Source organism: Oxyura jamaicensis, chromosome Z (assembly GCF_011077185.1).
Source record: "Oxyura jamaicensis isolate SHBP4307 breed ruddy duck chromosome Z, BPBGC_Ojam_1.0, whole genome shotgun sequence".
NCBI lineage: Eukaryota > Metazoa > Chordata > Aves > Anseriformes > Anatidae > Oxyura > Oxyura jamaicensis.
The window spans coordinates 62,136,935-62,153,612 of record NC_048926.1 but is presented as its reverse complement, the minus strand read 5'-3'; the positions used below and the strand labels follow the sequence as shown (position 1 = coordinate 62,153,612).

Genomic DNA, 16,678 nt, shown 5'->3' with positions numbered 1-16,678 from the left:
AAAAAAAAAAAAAAAAAGGACTGGAGGAATGGTGACAGATGGAAGGAATTTGTTTGAGTTGAAATTATCCCAGGCTTTTGGCACTAACTCTCATGCCTCTTTAAAGTGGCACCAGAGTTATAAGGGCCAAAATCTGCTAAAGACCGTAGCTTCGTATCTCACGTGAAAGACAGCACCTACAGCAGTAAAACAGTGTCACTGGCACACTGTGAAAGCCACCTCTATGTCACAAATGGGCTGCTATCTTCCTCATCACCAGAACAGCTTACTGCAGCTGCACAGTGTTCTAGATGCAAATTACACTCTTGGTTTTGTGGGTTATGATCGTTCTCAGCATATGAGAATGAGACCTTTTAGCATCTCTGCATGAGAGAAGTATACTCTGTGCATGTTTACCTTTTGCAGTAACTTGAAGGAAACTGAATTATACTGATTCTTTAAGCAGCTATCAGCTTAGAGAGATAACACTGAATTACTACCTAAAGAACAAAATTCTAATTAATATTTTATGTTACAGTGCTCTGTGCTTTTACACAGCTTACCTAAAGATTTCAGCATCCTTAAAAATACTCATAAAGTGAGAATTATTCCAAATTGCAGAAATGAAATGGAGGCAATACTGTTGCTTTAAGATGGTAGCATCATAAGCATTATGCCTGCTGTTTTTGAATAGCCCAATTGACATGAAAATCAGTAACATAAATTCTATAAATTCCTGCTCTGTTGCCCTTTTTTTTGTTGTTGTTGTTTCTTTCATCAATACTTCAGAATGTAGAAGTCACTTTCTTACTAAAATGACTTAGGCTAAGTAAAAGCACCATGTTATTTCAACTGCAAGAAGGGCTCTTTTGAGAATAAAATTCTAAAAAAGTCTTATATTTGATTACTGCATTTTATAATTTCCAGCATCATTCTTTTTATCCTGTTTTGAAGTAAATAAACTAAATCACTGCTTCAGGCTCCTGCTTAACTTTCAGGGGAATTATATATCATCAAAAGAAAATGAAAAGGGCAGGAATATGCATATTTTCAAGTATTAAGGCAGCAACTAATTCTATTTGGACCTTGCATTCCTCAGTCAGTCCCCGTCTTTCTCTCCCATTACTGAGTTATCTCAGTTATTTTGTTTTGGTAAGCAGACCAATTTTAAGGGCACTTAGGACTTCCAGTATGTCCACAGTTGGGGGAAAAAATAACAAAAGAATATTTTATTATCTTGAGACATATACATCTGAAATTCACTGAATTCCACCCCACTGAACAGTCCATTCAAAGCATGGCTAAAATGATGCAAAAGCAAATGTCATATTTTAAATAATTAAAAAGCATCAGTTTGTGCTAGTTAGTAAATGTTCATAACTATGTATGACAGAAAGTTTTGATTTAGAACTATTCCACAAAGAAGGGAAATAATGACCAAAGTATTTATACATCTGCTGATGATTCAGATTTCTAATGATTTGGGGAAAAATTAAAAAACATATAATTCAGATTTCATAGTTTCTCAGATCTGCAGAGAAGTTTGACATGATTTCTTCAAATGAAGCATTATACAGTTACAGGCTGTGTTGAAAGGTACCAACATAGCTGTTAAAAAACACTAAGTTTGTTATTATATGTTAAAAAACAAGTAATACATACAGTGTAAGCAAACTAAGCAAGCCGAAGTGAAAGCTTAACTGTGTTGCTGATTTGCCCCATTAATTGGAAACTTGCAAGTAAGTAATATCAGATAACCTTTCAGCAACTAATTTATTTCAAGTTCTACGTGAACAAAGATTTTCCAGCAACCATAAAGTTTGAAAGCTGAGCATCCTGATTTTTTCTGCTTTCCAGAAAGACGTGCAGGCTTAACAAAATTATCTTACAAACAAGGAGGAGTCCCAAACAATCACCCAGTTGAAAATTGGCTTCTCTAAAATGACAAGACCAAGACTCCACCAATGAGCTGTGTAAAGCCTATTTTCTGTTTAAAATGATCTGAAGTTGAAATACACAGACCTCATCCTGAATGCATACCATATCTTGATTGATCTGAAATAGTTTCTGTTAGTCTTTGGTAAAAGCAAGAAGTCTGAAAACAAATATATGACACATTCTCAGTCTTTCAGCTGGGCAAAGCAACAAACACCCGCTTGGATCTGACTGAACAGTGGTACCAAATCTCTTCTGTTGATGTAAAACTTGCATTTCTGAGTAGTACTATCTTGAAGCATAAGATTTATAGACATGTACACTGGTCAGAACTCTCCTTGACTGTCAACCTTTTCGTCGCTGTCCTGTATGAAAACATTTTGATATACCTGCAGACAACTTCAGGACATTCTTCGTATCTTTATTCTAAACATGCTGCTCCTGTTCAGGACAAAGAATGGTGATTGGGAAGGGATGCCATCCAGAGGGACCTGGACAGGCTGGAGAAGTGGGCCCATGAGAACCTAATGAAGTTCAACAAGGCCAAGTGCAAGGTGTTGCAGTTGGCCTGGGGCAATCCCAGGTATTTATACAGACTGGGAGAAGAAGTACTTGAGAGCAGCCCTGCAGAGAAGGACTTACGGGTCCTGCTGGACAAGAAGCTGGACATGAGCCAGCAGTGCGCACTTGCAGCCTGGAAGGCCAACTATGTCCTGGGCTGCATTAAAAAAGGGGTGGCCAGTAGGGAGAGGGAGGTGATTGTCCCCCTCTACTCTGCTCTTGTGAGACCCCACCTGGAATACTGCGTGCAGGCCCGGGGCCCCCAGCGCAAGAAGGTTGTGGAGCTCTTGGAACAGGTCCAGAGCAGGGCCACTAAGATCAGAGGGCTGGAGCGCCTCTCCCATGCAGAAAGGTTCAGGGAACTGAGCTTGTTTAGCCTGGAGAAGAGAAGGCTCTGGGGAGACCTCATTGCGGCCTTCCAGTACTTGAAGGGAGCGTACAAACAGGAGGGGGAATGCCTGTTTACATGTGTTGGTTGTGATAGGACAAGGCAGAGTAGTTTTAAACTAAGACAGGGGAGATGTACGTTAGATATTAGGAGAAAGATTTTCATTCAGATGGTGGTGAGGCACTGGAGCTCAGAGAGGTTGTGGATGCCCCATCCCTGGAGGCATTCAAGGCCAGGCTGGACACGGCTCTGGGCAGCCTGCTCTAGCGGTTGGCAACCCCGCCAGAGCAGGGGAGTTCAAACTAGGTGATCTTTAAGGTCCATTTCAACCCAGGCCATTCTAAGATTCTATTATTTAAACTCAAATGTTCACATAGGTAAGCAACAGTCCATGAAAGCTCTCCTTAGCTATTTTCTTTGCTGCCTAGAATCCAGACAAGATAATATCATGTGGGGTTATTTGACTCACATATGTACTAAGATACTTGTTAAACACTAGTAGGCTAATTCTTTTCCTCTGTTACACAAGCCTCAACGATGACTGATGTTCCTTAGAGAAGTGGAAGATTGGCCCCAGAAAACAGATACTGGCTTTTTAACATCAAGCCCACACAATTTTAAAACAGCAAGAGATGAAAGGTGAAATTAATTCTATTTTAAGTTCCAATTAAATTTAGCAACTGCACAAAATGCTTAAATGTGCCCTCCAGAACAAAGTAACTGTTACTTCATGTTTTCTTTCATTCTGCTGTGAGACCTGCAGCATTCCTTTTCTGTCCACATAGTTTAAGCTCTCCTCTCGCCACTTAGTTCTGAATTATTGCAAGCCTCCTTTCATCTGCTTTCAAGCAAATTATCCCATTCTTAGTCATATCGGAGACTGCTGCAATGATTTATTTTCTTTGCCCATCATTTTTGTCCAGTCTTCCATCTATTATCTTCTCAATGGCATCACATATAGAACATTTGCCCTCGGTTTCAGTATTTTATGACTCTAAGCTCTTCCAGTTCATCAGTATGGAAACCATGTATATTTTGGTTCTGGTAATCCCACTTTAAAAAACCAACCAAACAACAACAACAGAAAAAAAACTTTGTGTTGTCCTTTGATTGAGGAAAAACTCACCAAAAACATGTACAAATCTAAGTAGGAGTTTCCTTTCAAACTCTGCTCACCATCATTTTTAGGCTATTACTTACTACAAAGCCTGATGAAACAATACTTAAGATTCCTGGTGTGCCGAAGGATCACTTATTTAGATACCACATATTACCTCCTTGTTCCCAGCTCTCTTTGCACTATGAAGATGTTAAGCTGTTCAGGCATTTGGAGTATGTGTTTCTACTGTCTTTATACAGTACTGGTATCAGTATGAGCAGGTGTTTAGAGTACTGAAGTGCTATATTACTGAAAGTAATATAAATAACAATAAATGAAGGTGGTGGGTCTGTATTAACCAACTGTACTGTACACATCATTATACTAAACCTGTCTTTGTCTTTTTTCTCCCTCAGATCCTGTTGGGCTCTGCTGAGGTTATGCATCGATCTTACATGCTATAACAGATGAGATGACTTCAGCAGTTTAATCACAGTCCTCTGTCTTTCCCTTCATTAATGCAGCCCACCCTGAGCTTTCTGCTCTCATCACCTGGATTGCCTGAGCAGGCTAATTTAAAGCTACAACAGAGAATTTTATATCATGGCAAACCACAGCAGTCACAGCAGCTGGAGGGAAAATCTATTGTTGCCCAGAGTGACTAAAATCACAGAAATCTTATCTGCTGAGGGTAAAGCTAAGAAGTTTGGATCAAGATTGTGCATTCACAACTGCTAAGACTGAGGTTCACACTGATCCAATATACAGTGACTGCAAAACTGCAGAGTTCAGACTGACATGTCAATAAAGTCTAGTGGTTGCCATTAGCATTCTTGCAATGGTCCCGTTCCACTGAAAAAGAAAGGGGTGCTTGCAACTCTTTGACCAAAGGGTTATGTTTAGGGGTTGCTTTCATTGTCTCTTTCAAAATCTATGACAAGTAGGGCTAGCACTGGCTGAGAAGCTGCACTGAAAACATCACTTGGTCAGCAGTTTAAAAGCCTGCATTTCAGAGAATGCCTCTGGCATTTCCACTTCGTTCTTTCTTTGGTAAGGCTCCAAAATACATTTACAGACAACAGTGAACTGAGAAATTTCTGCAACTGCCTGGAGGTCACATATATATGCCCAGAGGGTATTATCAGTGAGAAAGGAAGTAATACGGTCTATCAGTGTCTCAGCTGAAAGTCTCCTGGCAGCTTTGGTTTACTGGACTGGAAGTGAAGTGCAGTCTTTAGCGCTGTAGTTGTCACAAAAATGTCCTGCTATACTTGCCTGTAGCTGAAAGAAGGCAGCTGCCACATTTCTTGCTCATTTCCCTTGAGATCCACTGAGGGAGAGAGAAGGTCCGCTTTGCAGACATATGGCTCTGGTGGGAAATTTAGCTCTGCACCAGAAAAGGCACAACTTTCTTCCTGCTGCTCTGTATAAAATGAAAACCTGTAAGAATTTAAACAGATACTCTGTTCATTTGGCTTTCTAAAAGGTGGACTTAAGAGGACCACCTGGGAAGGGGAAAAAAATAATCTTGTTTGAAGCAAAAAAATTCTCCAAAACAAGCAATGCAAAAGTCGAGGGAGGAATCCATCCACAAGACAGACAGAGGCTATGGAAATGGTGTTGCATAAATGCATTTTTGCATTTGTCATTGTTTACTGGGACAGATGTGTAACCTTGCATCACTGAAACAAAGTAGGATGAGTAATAGAACAACTATACCATCTCAGCCAAAACTGTGACCTAAAATAGTTTTGCATTATTTATACTTTCATATATTCAGTATTTTCCTGGCTACTATTGTCTTCAGTGGAGGTTTTCTGCACCGCAGCTAGAATTTGGTTGGAACATGTAAATTTCTCATCTACAGAACAGCAGCGGATGAATGGATTATTTACTTCCCATTAGTCTGTAAAGTTCTGGCAATGTTGTAAAAACCAAAGAAATAATAAAAATAATGAGGAGTATTACATGTCATACACAAAAAATGAAACAGATTAAATACTCCCAGACAGTAGTGGGTAGTGGCAGGGGGGATGAAGTGAACTCTGTTCTTTAGTAATGAAAGCTTGAGTACGGGGAAAGGCTTCTGGGACAGCACAGGAAACATTTCCTAAATTAGACAGTCTGGCTTCTGTAAGTGAACCTAAAAATGACAGTAGTGGTAGCTTAGATGAGCACAATGACAGAACGCACCATGATATCTGGGCTCCTGGGAAACTGTCAGTGGTCTTAACAGCTGAAAACACCCTGGCAAACACGACACTGCCTGACATGCAAAAAAAAAAAACCTTTCTGCTGAGCAAGAAGGTGTTCTAACTTAAGCAGCAGGCTGACCAGCCTATGATGCTGATGGGAAACATTCATTTAGTAGTTCAGAACGAGACCTACTGATTATGTTCTTGTCCAATGTGTGTGTTGTAAATAAAAAAAGTTTCGTAACAATATGTATAAAAGTATATTAAAATTCCCTTATTAAATCTGAAGTTATTGCAGATGAAACAAAACCAACTTACATGGTTTAACAACAAAGTAGAGTTTTTCCTACATCATCAGCTCCAGGCATATTTATGTAAACAAAGATATCATGGGACAACATTCCGCTCAGTAACAGACTGCCTTTGAACTTGCTGAAATGCATCTGCAATTCCTAAATGAGATCAAAGTAGGAACAGTTCTCCTGTCCTCTGACACTTCAAAAACTTCCCTGATCTGCTGGGGAAGAGGCAGAACTGAAAACCTTCTGTGCTGTGTTGACCTTGCCTGGTCACCAGGCGCCTGCCCAATCATCCTCTCACACTCTCTCACAGCAAGATGGAGCAGCGCAGGGGAACTGCAGGGGAATGGGGGCTGTGGTCAGTCCCTAACGTTTCATCTCCGTGGCTCCTTCACGGTCACTCCCTGCCCCTGCTCCCCATGGGGTCCCTCCCACGGGATGCCGTCCTTCCCAACCTGAGCCTGCGGGGGCTGCCCACAGGCAGCAGCTCTCCAGGAACTGCTCCCACACGGCTCCGTGCCACGGGGTCCATCCATCCCCCAGGAGCAAACTGCTCCAGCACGGGTCCCCCACGGGCACCAGCTCCCCCCAGCCCCCCTGCTCCTGCGTGGGCTCCTCTCCACGGGCTGCAGCTCCGGCCCGGGGCCTGCTCCTGCGGGGGCTCTCCATGGGCCGCAGCCTCCTCCAGGCCACATCCACCTGCTCCAGCGGGGGCTCCTCCACGGGCTGCAGCGTGGAGATCTGCTCCGTGTGGGACCCATGGGCTGCAGGGGGACAGCCTGCTCCACCAGGGGCCTCTCCCTGCAGGGGAACTGCTGCTGCCTGCCTGGAGCACCTCCTGCCCTCCTGCTGCACTGACCTGGGGGGCTGCAGGGCTGCTTCTCTCTCATTGTCTCGCCCCTCTCTCCCAGCTGCTGTAGCACAGCAGTATTTTTCCCTTCCTTACCTCTGCTCTCCCAGAGGCCCACCCAGCATCGCTCCCTAGCTCAGCCCCGTCCAGCAGCAGGTGCCTTTTGGAGCAGCTGGAGCTGGCTCTGCTCTCACATGGGGCAGCTGCTGGGCTCTGCTCACAGAGGCCACCCCTCCAGCCCCACCAACACCAAAACATTGCCATGTAAACCCAACACGCCTTCTGAAGGTGTTTTTTTTCTTTTACTTTTTCCATAATTCCAAAGAGAGTCACACCTTCCAGATTGTGTTTACTTAAATGGAGGTAGAAGACAGCCTCTGCCATTCTCTCACTCCAGATTAGTGTTCTAATCACTGCTGCTTTAGGGATCACTCTATAGAGCTACTCAACTTTTTAATAATTTATTTTTCCTTTACTTCGGTTAGAAATTTCATCACAATAAGCCATTGACCTAAAATAATCCAGAAGTATGTTTTGTTCCTGAAAAAAAGTTTCCATTTTGACAAACTTGTGTGCTGGAGCAACAATAATAGAGGAGCTGAGGACTTTCTGTCCTGCATGACTTTTTCTAGTTGCAACCCTAAATAATTCAAACCCCATTAACTGTCTTCTCCATTTTATGTTTCTGCTTGATACACTGTCCAGCTACATGCTATTATGTTAGAAGAAATAAAAATGATCTGTTGTGAACCCTGACATCACTTATGTTAATTACTGAATTTTCAGAATCAATTGAATTAAATTCTACCATATGATTGAAATGTAGACCCAATACACTATCAATTCACATGAAAACCTTTTTCTATATTCCTGGACTTTCAGGGAAATAAAAACCAAGCTGTGTTCTACATTTCTGAAATTCCTCCAGTAGGCTTCTCATCAACAAAACTATTCATAACATGGCTCTCACCTTTTTCCACCAGGCACTAGACATGGTAAAAATACTACACATTAATAACCAATGTACAAAATGCTCTAGGTAAACCTTTAAATGGCAATATAGCCTATTATTCTTATACTGTTATTATAGAAAATTGACTCTTTTCTATCACTTAATAATACAAATGCAGCCAAAATGCAGCATATTGGTCTTAATCATACCTTTTCAGATCTTTGAGTGTAATTCAAAGTACATTTCTGTGTTTCATAAACAATTATGTGTTTCTGCAATTCATTACAGAATTAAATATAAAGTTTTTTTTTTTTTTTTTTTTTTTTTGTAAAAAAATCCCACAATGTTTTAGGCATCATTAAGCAAAATCATTTGTGACCTTTAGTAAATTACCCATAAAAGTTCTAAAAAGCAGTTTTCATATTACACCGCTCCAATCTTGTTTAACTTCTTTTCCTTTACTTTCAGCAGCCAATGTAGCTTGTGTTAACAAGACAGCTAAAAATCTCATTTTTCTTTTTCTTTTTTTTTTTTTTTCAATCTAGCAACTATTAATTTTCAAAGATGCTACAATTCTGATTTTGCTACCAGTAAAAATCACACGATTAAAAATTACACTATTCTAGATGCCATGTTCCTGATGTAGCCAGCTCTATGTTGATAAGAACTGAGTGAGTCTGATACGAGACTGCATGCACAAACAAGACAATTTAACCACAGGTAAGGGTCTGCTTTTATCAGAAACACCTAATCCTCTTGATTTTTCTTTGGCACATGTAGGATAGGAATTGTGATTCTTTTAAATTAAATGCAAATTTCCACATGTACATTAAAAGTTGCAGCATGAGATGTTTTAAAATGGGGTCTGACTCATTTTTAATTCACCATTTAGAACTTATAAAAACTTGCATCCCTAGGGGCAGATAGTACACGCTGACTATATTGTGACTACTCAAATAAGAATTCTTCAGCTATACAAATGGAGTTCAAATACAATGGTTGGAAGATACTACTTAAAATGTTTCTGGAAGAAACATTTAATCTTGCCCACCTCCATGATGTAAGTTTAAGAAAACCTTCATAACTTATCTCTTTTATGATCTTAATGATCTCTTCTGAGTTCTTTTCAATAACAGAACCTTTTATTGCTACAATTTTGGCGACAGTATGACCAAGCCTCTGAAAGAACAGCTATTTCATCTAAAGCAATCTTCATCCAACCTGTAGCCAACCACTCTGTGCATCCTGTCACAGGACAATTGCAACTCATCCATTTTATTGTGGCCAAATTGGTTTGACCTACTAAGTTCTTCATGTCTTCTAACTGCTGGCAGCTAGCCCATTAGGAAAATTCTGCATTCTTATCTCTGCATCATACAATCAATGCACAAGCTCACAACATAATGCTCAACAGAAAAGGAAAAGTCCTTCTGAAACCTTGCAGTAGATCCTTTTATTTGCAGTCATAAGAACGGATGGCTATTACTTCATCTTGCATAAATAAAAAAAAAAAATACGAAGGCCTGTAAAAATTATCTAAAAATAGTTATTTGTTAGTCATTGTGGCACAAATTGCATGGAATTACTACAATGCATCAGGAAGAGGCAAGTTTGCTTTTTCCAACTGTAATGGTTCTTAACAGAGATTAACAGACCCCCTGCTCTGACTCAAGACCAGGAACTGCTCAACATCCTCTGGATTCTTCATAGACCTTCAATAGGTCATTCATTCATTACAGTTCTTCCCATCTTACAGTCAACAAATATACACCTTCCAGTATCTTCTCCCATTTGCCCCTTCTTTTTCCTTCTATCAATTTCTACTTCCCTTCTCAAATTTTTGCTATCTTCACTATAATCCTCACAATGCATGGAAAATTTGGCAAACCACTCCAAAGCCCTGACTCCATAAAGCCATTAAGAGGTTGAAAATGCTCTCTGTTTACAAGCTGTTCCACTCAGTACCGGCACAAAGTGCTCCAACTGCAGTTGAGCTCAGCCTGGTGACCAGGATCTGAGAGGTCCACTTGGGTACTACTGCACATTCAGTGTGCATATTTAGTGATAGCCACTGCATATGAAGATGCATGGTGAAGATGAATGGTATAGGTCTCCCCATCTCTTCTAAAACCTGTTCTGGCAGAACATCTGGAAGATGGCGCTTGTATTTCTATCTATACGTCATTTTCTTGCAGGCCTATCGAATGCATAGACAACAGAGGATGTGTTTACTATCTGATTTATAGTCTATCTGGTCCATAGTCTACTACTGCTGCCTACAAAGCTCACTGGTAAAACACTGACCGGCAATCTTCTGCCAGTATGTAAACTGCCTCTGCATTTACCCCACTCCACGCTGTGCTGCATCAGTATTTTTATTAAAGTTTCAGGCTTTGGTCCAAGCAGTCCAGTTTCCATTCCACAGAAAGCAATTTCTGAGGCAGAAGTGGCACCTGGACTCTCCCTTCAGTGGGGTCAAGACACCAGCAGAGTCCTCCATGGGCCACCAGTTTTGCAAAGCCAATACTAATTTTTCAGTGGTCTGCATAATTATAATTGTATTCATAAATATGTCTGTTTATTCTCCTTACCTTTTTTAACAGGGAACTTATCCAAAAGTAAACACTCAGTGCTATTGGGTATTGACCACACCAAGCCAACACGGTATTTGCTACTTCAGATGCTAATGACTTACTTTTTTCTCTTAAAATCACATATATCATTTGATTTTATTTGTTACAGTCATTTTAAATAGACCATAGACCATCAGTCTTTCCTACTGAAATAGAAATTGGTAAATCTGTTCTTTTAGGATCTTATCTTTTCTACAACCAATATGAATTAATTGGTTTCAGAACAATTTAAGAACAGTGACTGTATTTAAACAATTATATTCAAGAATTATGAGCTTTTTAGTCTTACAAGTTAGGCTGAAGATCATTCATTAATGTGTTCATAGTTTCAAATTTCATATCTTTCAGATCCTTTATCAAAAATTAAACAAACAAAAATTACAAACAAACAAAAAAGTAAATCCATGATCTGAATTTCTCTCATTGCTCTGTAATTTTCTTCTCAAATATGATGATTTGCCAAAGCCATATTGCTGATGTCCTTTAGAATGTAATTAGGAGTCAGGCTTTCAGAACTACTAACATTGCACACTAGCCACCTGCGCCCCCCTCTCCCTTTTTTTTTCGGTTAATAATGTTTTCTGTGTCTTGAGATTATTAATCCTTAAATTATTACCATGTGATTCTGATTACAGGCTTAGTGCTTCCAAAGTATCTGCAGAACATTTAATCACAAAAAACAATCAAAGATAGGAAGCTATAATGGGTACATTGAACAAGCTTAACTTCAAACGAATGAATCTTATTTCTGTTGTGAAAAAGAAATGTCTTGTGTGTAAACGCTACATATTAACAAGTACTTCATTTTTACTCCCAAGCAACAGAAACAACTGCAATAAATGATTTTACATCTGAATCCAAAAGGTGTTGTCAAATGCAAAACGACAAATGCGTCCTATAGTATCATTTTCTGTCTGGTTCATTCATAGGTGTGTAGGATAACATCTGCAATAATCTATAGTCTGTTTTTGTGATTTAATTTTTACCTTGTTTTCATCACCATCATCATCATAAAATCATGAGTGTACCTACAGCCACCACAATTATGGTTTGGATGCTGCCATCATTTACACTAGCATAAACTTAATAGCAGTGTGAAAGTTGTGGATGATTCGTATCGATACTACTATTGTCATTGTACTTTTGCAGGGCATTGAAGCTCCTATGATTTCTGTTACAGTAAGTGTTTTTATACTGAAATGCGAATAGTGCAGAACTTGAGCTGAATATCAGTGCATACTCAATGCGAGTTAAGAATTTAGCTGCTGCTGTTCAGAAAGCCTAGTCAGAGATGGTAATAAGGATGAGTAATAATCTGATACCTGCATCTTGAAGTATTTTCTTGTTATTCTTAAACACTGCTTGGGAAGAAGAAAAGCATTATGACAGGGCTCTGACCCCATTCTGCATATCCCTGTGGCCGTGTATACTGTCTGTCCTTTTTTCCTAATGAACTTAAGACCACTTTTCATTCTCTTTGGCATCAAAATGCAGCTCAGAATGAGGAACAAAGGCAAATACTCCAGAAGATGGCAGATTTGAGCTTAGTCAACAGCCTTTATAAAAGCCGCCTGAGTCATTCCTCTGCTTTCAGCCTGTACCTTCCAACTAAATTCAAACTCTGCTTTTAAAGAGATAAGCATTTGCCAGCACCAGCAAAATGCACTGGGCACTTTTCTTACGAAAGGCCAATGACCTGAAACCTGTATAATGTTAAAACAAACAAACAAACAAACAAACAAAAACAACAGAAAAAATTGTAAAAAATTACAAAAACACCTTAATCTGTTTTACTCCTTGGACATAAAATACACTCTTACAAACAACAAATTTGCCAAACACCTGTTTAAAATGGGAAACTTTTTGCTACCATTTATTTTCAGCCATAATTCCAATATACCTGTTTTAACAGCAGGTAGATACTGGAGCTGCACCGTTTATCATCAGTGGCAAGATTTTAGAAACATGTACGCATCTCACTGTCATATATAGCATAAATGATGCTTATCTCATTCACAGGGACATTTGTACAAGAGTCTATACAAATAAAAGTGGCACAATCATGAGCTTTTCTTCTTCTGATTTACTATAGATGTGCATAAATTTCCCAGACATTACAATATAACGTTCTACTTCCTGCCTAACTTTGACCAAATGGTGCAATACTGAAAAAAATTAAGACATACATGCAGAACAGCTAATAAATATATATTGAACGTGCATGTACCAACACTTGCTGCATTGTATTACTGTTAACAAAAACTTGTACCATGAAATTTGCACTTAAAGCAATGGAATACTATGTATAATATATTAGACATATAATAAATAAAACTATGTACAAGCAAAATGCTTTAGCAGACTAGAAGCTATTGAGTTTCTATGTTTGTGACTAACTTAATTATAAGAAGCAAAAGTCAGAACTGTAGATTCTTTATTACTAGTAGTCCAGTTACATGTGTCCAAAGATAACTGAGAAGATGTGATACCTTAAAATGTAATGAAAGACTCTTAATATTTTGAAGCTGAAAATTATGTCAGGGTGGAATTCATTTCCCTGTATTTCATTACACAGCCATAAAATTTTACCTCAACAGGGAGAAAACCCTCTATTCCATTACCATGGAATGAAAGGCCATGGGAACAGTGCAAGTCTATATCCTCTACAGACTAGCAAATTAATATTTCTTTACGACTACCACAAGTTTGGGGATTAATTGCTGCCAACAATCTCACATCCATGAATGAATAAATTCAGAAACACTCACCATGATTCCAGTGAGTAAACAGACTCCTTTCCCACAGTATGTATTAGGTACCATGTCGCCATATCCAATGGATAGAAAAGTTATTGAAATCAACCACATTGCTCCAAGGAAGTTGCTAGTAACGTCCTGTTGGTCGTGGTACCTGGAAAGAAAAAGAAAACAAATTCTTTACCATGCAAATTTCTGTTATTTTTTTTTTTTTTAAGATGTAAGAAAGAAATCTCAGTACCTGCTCATACAGCCATTTCTGTATCTTACGGTTAATTATTTTTAAAAGCAGCAACAAGGAACTAAACTCAAATACAAAGACATCAGGAGTAACGAAACTGAAGACAAAACTATAGCACAACTAGTAGAGATTCTCTGGACATTTTATATTTTAGTATTCTGTTATTACTATAAAATAGCAGAAAAATACCAGAAACTGTAATATACCAGGATATAAAGTTTTTTAACAGAACCTCTTCAGCAGGGGTACCAGTCCTGATAATCCTCTGCAGTGGCGTCGGACATCAGTCTGTTGCTGGCTGAGGCATATAAGGAAGTCAGAAAAGGTTGCATGGGCAAGCAGAAATCAGAGCAAAACTACATTTCCCTTGCCTAACAGTAAGTCTGTGATCAGAAATCTAATAATGAACTACCGTGTAATGCTTTATTAGAAAACCTAGTATCTTCCCTCTCCTTCAGCATGTTCAAGATAAATAGTATTGTATTTCTCATCATTACAAGATCCTCACCATAAATATAAAAACCTCTCTTTTGTGCTAAGTCAGCTAATTAAATGTAATTTCCTGATGTGCCATTTGTTGTCCTAGTTTTAATACTCTAATGGAATACACTCATTTTCTCCTTCAAAGAAAACAAGTTCTGATGAATAAGCTAGTCCTCACATGACAGGTATAGCTAATCAACTGGGATGCCATAATGACACATTTTAGGAATAAAAACTCTTGTCAACACTCAGCCTGCGGGGGAAAACGCAGCCTAACGTAGATGGAATTTTGCTCCCTGTTCAGAGCAGCTCTGCAGCAGAGACTATCTGTGACAGCTACTGCAGCCTCAAGGTTGCAATAACCCCTGCAGCTGCTGTGAAGCCTCAGGTTGGTTACGTATGCTGCTGGATCTTCACAAGTATTATTATATTCAATCTCTAAAACAGCAGGTCACAGAGTACCGCCAGAGAATTAGTTCACAAATCTGTAAGCAATCTGCTTTTGACCACCAAAATAATTGCTTCAGTCATCTTCCTTCCTGGACCTCACCCTCAACACCGGAGCAGGCAGGTATGCTGAGTGGGCAGAAAGCCAGCTCAGGAAAATCCCCTATTCTCTCACTTGCAAGATATTTGCTGTAACTATCAGCAAAATGCCTCCATTCTTTTCTTAAATTCCCACCTCTGCCCGGATGGTAACAATAACCTGAAAACTCTGCCTGCCAGAGACTACAGCAATTTCTCCAAACCAGTCTGTTCCACTGTTTGCCTGCACCCTTCTCTCTGTTGGCATCAGTGTTGTCCCTCTCACACACTTCATACAAGCTTTGGAAGTGTTGTTGTTGTTGTTGTTGTTTTCTGCACCTTGAGCAATGCAGGAATTATCCACATTTGGAGATCTTTGGATGAGAGTGATAGACATACTGATAATAACAACAGCAGAAAGGGTAGTAACAACTGCACAACAGCAAACTTGATCTAACTCTTCACCGCGAAATTCTGCACAACAAAGAGATCTGACATTGTGGGGGGGGGGGGGGTGGATTGATTTTTGTTGTTTTGTTGTTTTTTTTCCAGCCTGCACTGCAGATGCCAGATGTTACAGATTTTAGTTTTCACTGAACAGACTTAGCTATGAAATAGCTAGTATCTATGAAATATATGGATACAGAGATAGAGACATATTTATCCCATTTAGGAGGCAAAAAGAGAGCCTGCACATCATGCAGTTCTCTACACAGCATCACATATGAGATATGACCAGAGGCTTTGGACAAGCTTCACAGAAGTGACCTAAAGCCACAACACATAGTATAAAGCTAGCAAGTTACTTAACTAATAATAAATGCTCATATAAATATTTATAAGACATTTGCTTAATGCTCATCTTTGGGTTTTGAACCTGGTCATTTCTGTATTTCAGACAAAACACAGCTTAGCCACAAAGATAAAAATACAGTGCAATGCCCTTCATTTTTCCTGTATTTTGTCCAAACTGTTACATCCTTTAATTTTTCAGCCCTACATTGTGATACTTATAGGAATGTTGATATGACAAAAAACAGAACATTCAAATACAACTCAGTAAGTCTGTGAAATAAACACCTGTTTCACATAAAGAATACAAAAACCTCTCTCACCTAGTTGTGGTTTTGAGGTTATAGTTCAGTGGTCAAACGACGTACACTATTTAAAAATCATCATCAATATTTATGACTCTATTGTGACCGACACACAAAGAATACGTTGTATGCCCTGTATGGGCTCAACTGCTCAAGTGTGGCAAAGCATGCCAATTAGAACCTAATCACATCTTTCAAAAACAACAACAAAAATACTTATTCTCTCCAAAATTTACAGGGACAGTTGAAGGACGGGATTTTCATGTTAAAAATCCACCAGTAAAAGGAGGGTTATTGTCCGGATTATCCCATGGCTTCTATGCCAGATTTACAGAAAGGTGGACTGGTTTTGTATTTTTTCGTTTTGTTTTGTTTTGTTTTATAACCTGTCTTGTGATTTTTGAGTCTCTGTGCTAAACTATTCTGGTATGTACATAAAGCCCTCTGATTCTGGTAAAATGACGGGAATACACTGTCAAGTGCTATGCCATGTCACCACACAATGCATCACACTTGGGATCCCGGCCCGAGCTAACCAAGCCTGGAGTCTCTCTTCTCAGTTGAGTGGGAACAACAACAGAAGCTACCAGCTTAGATTTTGGCTATACTCTGTCCACCATCGAATTATCACCAAAATACATCAAAACATGACGAGCAAATTCTTAAAAAAGAAGGAAATTGTGTC

General features: G+C 39.3%; 1 protein-coding gene and 1 long non-coding RNA gene across 4 annotated transcripts in view; both read right to left on the bottom strand.

The window, feature by feature from the left end:
• The window catches only part of KCNN2 (potassium calcium-activated channel subfamily N member 2), a 79,888-nt gene that overhangs the window by 16,403 nt on the left and 46,807 nt on the right, over positions 1 to 16,678 (bottom strand). For all 3 annotated transcript variants that reach the window (XM_035309399.1, XM_035309401.1, XM_035309400.1), the window contains one exon: positions 13,660 to 13,801. In XM_035309399.1, coding sequence (XP_035165290.1) covers positions 13,660 to 13,801 — 142 coding nt within the window. The remainder of the gene's footprint in view (positions 1 to 13,659; positions 13,802 to 16,678) is intronic.
• LOC118155835 lies at positions 15,228 to 16,649 on the bottom strand. Its single transcript, XR_004746038.1, has 2 exons — positions 16,202 to 16,649; positions 15,228 to 16,140 (listed from the first exon to the last, which is right to left on the bottom strand). It is a non-coding gene; the product is annotated as an uncharacterized LOC118155835 (long non-coding RNA).